The sequence below is a fragment of the Crotalus tigris genome, unplaced genomic scaffold (genome assembly GCF_016545835.1).
Source record: "Crotalus tigris isolate CLP2741 ecotype Arizona unplaced genomic scaffold, ASM1654583v1 scf7180000021611.299338, whole genome shotgun sequence".
Taxonomy (NCBI): domain Eukaryota; kingdom Metazoa; phylum Chordata; class Lepidosauria; order Squamata; family Viperidae; genus Crotalus; species Crotalus tigris.
The window spans coordinates 131,712-140,000 of record NW_024098591.1 but is presented as its reverse complement, the minus strand read 5'-3'; the positions used below and the strand labels follow the sequence as shown (position 1 = coordinate 140,000).

Here is an 8,289-nt window from a genome sequence, read left to right as displayed (position 1 = left end):
GCCAAGGGTAGGCCACCTTGGCTCTTTTATGATTCGTGGACTTCAACTCCCAGAATTCCTGAGCCAGCCATGCTGAGGGGAAAGGGAGAGGTTTCCAAACTGAGCCAGGCTGGCTCAGGAATTCTGGGAGTTGAAGTCCACCAGTCATGAAGGGCCCATACTTCCCCCATGCTGGCTGAGGAATTCTGGGAGTTGAAGTCCAGGAGTCATAAAAGAGCCAAGGTGGCCTACCCCTGAGTTACTAGGAAGATGAGGGGACTTCAACTCCCAGAATTCCTCTGCTAGCATGGCACCCTATACCAGGAATAGGCAACCTTGGCTCTTTTATGACTCGTGGACTTCAATTCCCAGAATTCCTCAGCCAGCCATGCTGAGGGGAAAGGGAGAGGTTTCCAAGCTGAGCCAGGCTGGCTCAGGAATTCTGGAAATTGAAGTCCACGGGTCATAAAGCGGCCTAGGCCTAGGCCAGAGGTAGGCCACCTTGGCTCTTTTATGACTCGTGGACTTCAACTCCCAGAATTCCTGAGCCAGCCACGCTGAAGGGAAAGGGACAGGTTTCTAAGTTGAGCCATGCTGGCTCAGGAATTCTGGGAGTTGAAGTCCACCAGTCATAAAAGAGCCAAGGTGGCCTACCCCTGAGTTACTAGGAAGATGAGGGGACTTCAACTCCCAGAATTCCTCTGCTAGCATGGCACCCTATACCAGGAATAGGCAACCTTGGCTCTTTTATGACTGGTGGACTTCAACTCCCAGAATTCCTCAGCCAGGCATGCTGAGGGGAAAGGGAGAGGTTTCCAAGCTGAGCCAGGCTGGCTGAGGAATTCTGGGAGTTGAAGTCCACGAGTCATGAAAGAGCCAAGGTTGCCTAGCCCTGGACCAGGGACTTTCTTTTTAAGACCATGCCCCCCCATCGAAATTGAGACGGTCAATAACTTCAAATGCTTTAAGAAATGGAGGACCAACTCCCAGAATCCCTCAACCGGCATGCTTTAAGAGGGGAGGACTTCCACTCCCAGAATCCCCCACCCGGCATGCTTTAAGAGGGGAGGACTTCCACTCCCAGAATCCCCCACCCGGCATGCTTTAAGAGGGGAGGACTTCCACTCCCAGAATCCCCCACCCGGCATGCTTTAAGAGGGGAGGACTTCCACTCCCAGAATCCCCCACCCGGCATTCTTTAAGAGGGGAGGACTCCCACTCCCAAAATCCCCCACCCGGCATGCTTTAAGAGGGGAGGACTTCCACTCCCAGAATCCCCCACCCGGCATGCTTTAAGAGGGGAGGACTCCGACTCCCAGAATCCCCCACCCGGCATGCTTTAAGAGGGGAGGACTTCCACTCCCAGAATCCCCCACCTGGCATGCTTTAAGAGGGGAGGACCAACTCCCAGAATCCCCCAGCTGGCATGCTTTAAGAAGGCTGGTATTCACCTGAACGGATATAGGCTGGGGAATTCTGGGAGTTGAAGTCCACCCCTTTGATCGTCACTAAGGTTGCGAAAACACGGGATTACGGAGAACTGGAAAGGGATCCCGCAGGATTTACCTGCAAAAGATGACTTTGCTGGTCTCCTGGAACTGGGCCAGCACAGCGGGAGGCTCGGGCCACACCACAGCTTTGCCGTAGTCGGCCATGTTGCGCACCCCTTGGAAGCGTTCTACCAGCTCCAGCAGGTGCGACCTCACTTTGTGACGCTTGTAGTAGGCCATGACGGTGTAGATGGCCCGCAGGTACCGGCACCGTTTGCGGGCGAGGGCTCCTCTCCAGACCTGGGTATAAGAGGCACAGCAGAACTCGAACTCACAACACGGAACACAAAATGTTAACTCCGTGGTGGTCGTAACGCGAGGACCACCTCAGTCCTGTGACCTGTTAACGTTTCCCTCTTTAGGAGAACGCAACCACTGCACAACCACATCAGGAAGACGCATACAAGGGCGTCTTAATACTCCCACTTGTAGAGGCAGTCCTCGTGTTACGACAGCAACCTTAATCTGTGCTGGTTAAGCTAAGTTTGCCCCGTTTTACGACCTGTCTTGCCACATGTGAAGTTGTGCGGGGGGTTAATTTAGTCGCACGGTCGTTAAGCGAATTGGGCTTTCCCTCCCTTGACTTGATTCGTCAGAAGATCGCCAAAGGGGATCGCGTAATCCCAGGGCACTGCGATGGTCGTAAGTACGAGTTGGCTGCCGAGTGTCTGGATTTCAACCACGTGACCGTCGGGAGGCTTCAACGGTTGTTAAGCGGGACAAATGGTCATAACTCTTTTTCAGAGCTGTTGTAACTTTGAACTGGTCACTATAAATGCACCGTTGTAAGTTGAGGATTACTTTTACCTATAAGGATATCGGAAACCGACCGTTGCCGGTAAAGTGGTTATACTGAGCGTTAAGCCAGGATTTGTAGTTTTCCTTCGCAAGACTTCTACATAGGTCTTTCCACTGCCGTTGTAACTTTGAACGGTCACTATAAATGCACCGTTGTAAGTTGAGGACTACCTTTACCTATAAGGACATTGGAAACCAGCATCTTCCGGTAACATGGTTATACTGAGCGTTAAGCCAGGATCCGTAGTTTTCCTTCGCAAGACTGCTGCATAGGTCTTTCCACTGCCGTTATAACTTTGAACAGTCGCTGTTGTAAATCAAGGACCACCCAGAATTCCAACAGTTTCGTTTCAGGACGCTAAATGTGCTGTACGCTGCCCGTTTCATGGATTGAGTTATCATTGGAACGAGAGGACCAGACACACCGCCTTTGCCCACCAATTGCTGACCTCAAACCAGTGGTAGGATTCACCCGGTTCGCACCACTTCGGCAGGCCTAGAACCATCTGCTGGAAGTGCGTGGATGCCACTTCCGAAGTCTGTTTTAGGCCTCAGAGGTCTGGAGGAGGCCTTCCAGGCTTAGAACGGCCCGCCGGAAGTGCGTGGATGCCACTTCCAGAAGTCTGTTCTAGGCCTGGGAGGCCTGAAGGAGGCCTTCCAGGCTTAGAACGGCCCACCGGAAGTTCGTGGATGCCACTTCCAGAAGTCCGTTCTAGGCCTCGGATGCCTGGGGGAGGCCTCCCAGGCCTAGAACAGCCTGCCAGAATGCATGGATGCCACTTTCAGAAGTCTGTTCTAGGCCTGGGAGACCTGGAGGAGGCCTCCCAGGCCTAGAACAGCCCGCTGGAAGTGCGTGGATGCCACTTCCAGAAGTCTGTTCTAGGCCTCGAAGGCCTGAAGGAGGCCTTCAAGGCTTAGAACGGCCTGCCGGAAGTGTGTGGATGCCACTTCTAGAAGTCCATTCTAGGCCTCGGAGGCCTGAAGGAGGCCTTCCAGGCTTAGAATGGCCCGCCGGAAGGGCATGGATGCCACTTTTGAAAGTCTGTTCTAGGCCTGGGAGGTCTGGAGGAGGCCTTCCAGGCTTAGAACGGCCCGCCGGAAGTGCATGGATGCCACTTCCAGAAGTCCGTTCTAGGCCTCGGAGGCCTGGAGGAGGCCTCCCAGGCCTAGATCAGCCTGCCAGAAGTGCATGGATGCCACTTCCAGAAGTCCATTCTAGGATGCCTGGAGGAGGCCTCCCAGGCCTAGAACAGCCCACGGGATGTGCGTGGATGACACTTCCAGAAGTCTGTTCTAGGCCTGGGAGGCCTGGAGGAGGCCTTCCAGGCTTAGAATGGCCCGCCGGAAGTGCATTGATACCACTTCCAGAAGTCTGTTCTAGACCTCGGAGGCCTGGGGGAGGCTTCCCAGGCCTAGAACAGCCCACGGAAGTGCGTGGATGCCACTTCCAGAAGTCTGTTCTAGGCCTCGGAGGCCCAGGATTATATCCAATAAGAGACCCGGTTGTTCAGGGATTTGAATCCCACCCCTGCCCACAACCCCTTGATACCTTCTGCAACAACAACACAATGATGGGGATCAGGTTGGCCCGCTCCTGCTCCAGGGCGAACAAGGTGCGCGGCGTCCGTATGAAGATCTTGGTTTGCCCGTACGCCACGTCGTCTTGGAAGCCGTGTTGCTCTATCAGGGCTTGGGTGGCCGCGCCGTCCGAGGCCATCAGGTGGTTGGGCCAGGTGTATTCGCACGTCATTTTGTACCTGGTGGGGAGGGCGAAGAAGAAGGTTTGAGAGCTGGGCTTGCTTTGACCGGCGTGTACAGGGCCTTCAGAAGACCGTCGGAGGTTCGGCGGCTCAAAGTCAACGGGTCCGTTTCCGCTCCAGAGCGCAACGCTCGGGTATTTTGTCCGGCGACAAATCGTTCCTCCGTTGGACGTTTCTCGCCGTTGCAAAATGAAAACCCCGCAGACGGGACCCTACAGGGAGAAAGCTAGCAGATCGTTCGGATTTGTATCCCTTTTTTTCTTTTTGGTCGGCCCTTGAGGTGGTGGTGGGGTGTTGTCTTTGATCTTGGGGGTTTCATGACCCAACTAGGGAACATCATCAGTGCTAGGGGCTTTGTGGAGAGGAGGAGGAGGAAGAGGAGGAGGAAGAGGAGGAGGAAGAAGAAGACAAGGTCTATGAGGTCCTTGGTACTCTCTGTCCTCGGTGGTTTTCTTACAGACGTTTCATGACCCAACTAGGGAACATTATCCATGCTAGAAGGCAGTGGGGTTTGCAGACAGGAGGAGGAGGAGGAGGAGGAGGAGGAAGAGGAGGAGGAGGAGGAGGAGGAGGAGGAGGAGGAGGAGGAAGACGATGACGACTGTGGGTCTTTGCTGCCCTCTGAGCTTGCTTGTTTTCATGCCGACATCTCATGACCCAACTAGGTAACATCATCCGTGCTAGAAGAGAGTGTGGTTAAAGAAGACGTGATTATGATGAGGGGATTACGATGCCCATCAGATTTCCCAGCTGCATCCGGCACCTTCCTCCCCCTGCTCAAACGAAGGGCCGAAGACCCCGAGGGCACCGGACGCTGCCTAAGAGAACACTGGGTCTTTTGTTCCTTCCGGAAGCGCGCCAAGACTTTGCCGTCAACCTACCGGAGCAAGAAACGGTGGTACGGTTGCCGGTAGGCAAAGCCGGCCCTTCGGACCCGCACGTTCTCCAGCAAGCCCAGATACGACACTTGGTGACGGCAACGCTCCTCGTCAAACAGCAACGGGGACTTGTGATCGTTGGGCTTGATGCAACGGACGTAGTAGGGCTCCTGCGGAGAAAGGAGCACATGTGGAGTAAGGAGAGGACCCATCTCATGACTCCAGTTTGCCCCGTCGGCTAAAATTGCATTTCGGGTTGGAAATAAGATCAAGTTTCCTCGGGTGACACGAGAACTGACGCTAGATTTGAAACCAGGCAGGTCTTGCTAAGTGCGATAGGACGGTAGCCCTCATCTTACGACCTCAAACTTCCATTGCTAAGCAAGACATTTGTTAAGTGGTGGTTGCCCTGCCGTTGTGAGTCATACCGTTGTGAGGTAAATCTGTTTTCCCCACTGACTTTCTGATCAGCAGGGGACACCGCCACTGTCATAAATATGAGTCAGTTGCCCAGCATCTGAATTTCAATGATGATGAAATGGTCGTAAGTGTGAGAAACAGTCCCTGGTCGCTTTTTTCATGGCCGTTGTCACTTGAAATGTTCACTGTGAACGGTCGTAAGCTGAGGATCACCGATACACCTGTGGTTTCATAAACGGGACGTTAATGCTAGAGGCAGTCCTCAACTTAACGACCATATTCATTTAGGGATTGTTCAAGTTTACCATGGCCTTGAAAAATGTGACTGACGACCGGTCCTCAGACTTACGACTATTGTCGCATTCTCACAATCACATGATCCAGCATGTGTTTACAACAGTTGCCATGTGCCAGGGGTCACACGATCCCCTTTTTGCGGGTTACTCTTGCCCAGCCTCAGTGACTCACTTAACAATGATTGCCTGGAAGGTCGTAAAAGGGGGAAAATTCACTTAGCAACGGACATTTGGGGGCTCAGTTGTGGGCCTAAATCAAGGACTACCTGTAAAAACTTGCTAACAGCCAGAAGGAGTGTGTTTGTGTCACCTATACTGAAGAGGATTTCAGCTGACGTCTGACTCCGATATATCGACTTTTACAAGATTTTAGAGCCTTAAATGCTTCGGCGCTTGCTGTGTATTTGTGGGGGTGTTGCGTAATAAACCTTTAAAACTAACCATAATCTGCATCTCAGTGTGGCTTATTTATAGCACACCAGTCATGCACAAGCCGCCCTCTGGCAGCCCTCTCATTTTAGCTGCCAGCGAAGCTGAAAATAGACGGGCGACAGTCGCAACGCCCTCCCCATCCGGAGTTCCTCCTTCTCCAACCGGAAAGGAGCCCCAGATGCTGGCTTGTCCCTATCTCACTCTTTAAAAGCACAATTCGGAAGGCTAGGGAATTCTGGGAGTTGAAGTCCCCCATTTTCAAATTGCCACGGTTGAGGAACATAGAAGGAGGCTCTGAGATACTTGGGAAGCAGTGGTGGGATTCAAATACCTGAACAACTGGTTCTCTTATTGGACGCAGGCCTGGGCCTCCAAGGCCTAGAACGGACTTCCGGAAATGGCATCCATGCACTTCCAGCGGGTTGTTCTAGGCCTGGGAGGCCTACTCCAGGCCTCCGAGGCCTAGAACAGACTTCTGGAAGTGGCATCCATGCATTTCCGGCAGGCCGTTCTTTGCCTGGAAGGCCTCCTCCAGGCATCCGAGGCCTAGAACAGACTTCCAGAAGTGGCATCCATGCACTTCCAGCGGGCCGTTCTAGGCCTGGGAGCCCTCCTCCAAACCTCCGAGGTCTAGAACAGACTTCTGGAAGTGGCATCCATGCATTTTCGGCAGGCCGTTCTAGACCTGGAAGGCCTCCTCCAGGCCTCCGAAGGCTAGAACAGACTTCTAGAAGTGGCATCCACGCACTTCCAGCGGGCTGTTCTAGGCCTGGGAGGCCTCTTCCAGACCTCCGAGGCCTAGAACAGACTTCCGGAAGTGGCATCCATGCACTTCCGGTGGGCCATTCTAGGCCTGGGAGGTCTCCTCCAGACCTCCGAGGCCTAGACTGGACTTCTGGAAGTACTGTGCATTAAGCCGGTTCTCCAAACTCAGCAAAATTTATCTACCGATTCTGCCAAACTGGTGTGAACCAGCTGAATCCAACCACTGCTACTGAGGCTTGTTAGGCCCAGTCTCCCTCTTTCAGAGTCCTGTTCATAGGACTGGAGGCTTCTGGGAGTTGAAGTCCATCTGTCTTCAGGTTGGCCAAAATCAAGATCCAGATCACAGAAGGTTGGTTGACGTCACGAAGAACAGGAAGTAGAACGATGCTTCTCAAGCTTGGCTACTTGAAGATGGGTGGACTTCAACTCCACTGTCCACTGACTTTCAACTCGACTACCTACCAAGGTCCTCCAGTGACCTCCGTCTCTGTTTTGGGAGCCCCGCTCCCAGCACTAGGGAATTCTGGGAATTGAAGTCCACCCATCTTCAGGTTGCCATGGCTGAGGAAGACTAGAGGAGAAGGAAGGCCTGGGACGTACCTTGGAAGCTAGGTTCTCCACCAAGGCCACGATGGAGTTCTTGAACAGGGTGGCCGCCGTCAGGGGGCGTTTGGTGACTTCCGTGATGCTCTGCTTGCCCTCCGGCCACATCTCCTGAAGGATGGGGTCCGCGCTGGGAAAAGACACCCCCCGAGGGGGTCAAAAAAGTCAAGATGGCGGCCGGGAGGAAAGGACGACGGTGGAAAAGGTTGGGGGGGGTTATTTGCCACCGACGACCGTGGAGACTTTGAAGTCGCCTCTAAGGGGCGGTCGGGGGGCCTCTTCCCGTCAGGGGTCCTAGGTGCTGGCTCAGCACGATGGGCGTTGTAGTCCGACGCCTTCGGAGGCCTGCAATACCCTGAAACTGACTCGACGCCAAGATCAGGGAAGGTCATTAAAACAAAACAAAAAAAAAACAGACTAATGCTGGCACTCCTCAACGTGTCAAAGTTCATTTAGTGACCGTTCGAAGTTACGACGGCCCTGAAAAAAAAATGCCTTAGGACCGCTTTTCACAATGACAATCGCCGTTGCAAGAGGCCCGAACAGAATAACAAGAGCTGGACGGGACCTCGGAGGTCATCTAGTCCAACCCCCTGCTCAAGCAGGAGACCCTTACACAATCATAGAGTAACAGGGTTGGAAGGGACCTCGGAGGTCATCTAGTCCAACCCCCTGCTCAAGCAGGAGACCTTTACGCAATAATAGAATCTATTCTCTATTCCCCAACGGTCACGGGATCAAAATCCACCCGCTCGGCGACGGACTCCCCTTTATGACGGTCGCAGTGTCCCCTGGGGGTCGTGCTATG

General features: G+C 53.6%; 1 protein-coding gene across 1 annotated transcript in view; it reads right to left on the bottom strand.

The window, feature by feature from the left end:
* Window positions 1–8,289, bottom strand: part of LOC120296842 (unconventional myosin-Ig-like) — a 50,616-nt gene that overhangs the window by 19,479 nt on the left and 22,848 nt on the right. The window contains exons 14-17 of the mRNA XM_039318870.1: window positions 7,479–7,611; window positions 4,969–5,135; window positions 3,877–4,084; window positions 1,546–1,769 (exon numbers count right to left, since the gene is read on the bottom strand). Of these exons, the coding sequence (XP_039174804.1) occupies window positions 1,546–1,769; window positions 3,877–4,084; window positions 4,969–5,135; window positions 7,479–7,611 (732 nt within the window). The remainder of the gene's footprint in view (window positions 1–1,545; window positions 1,770–3,876; window positions 4,085–4,968; window positions 5,136–7,478; window positions 7,612–8,289) is intronic.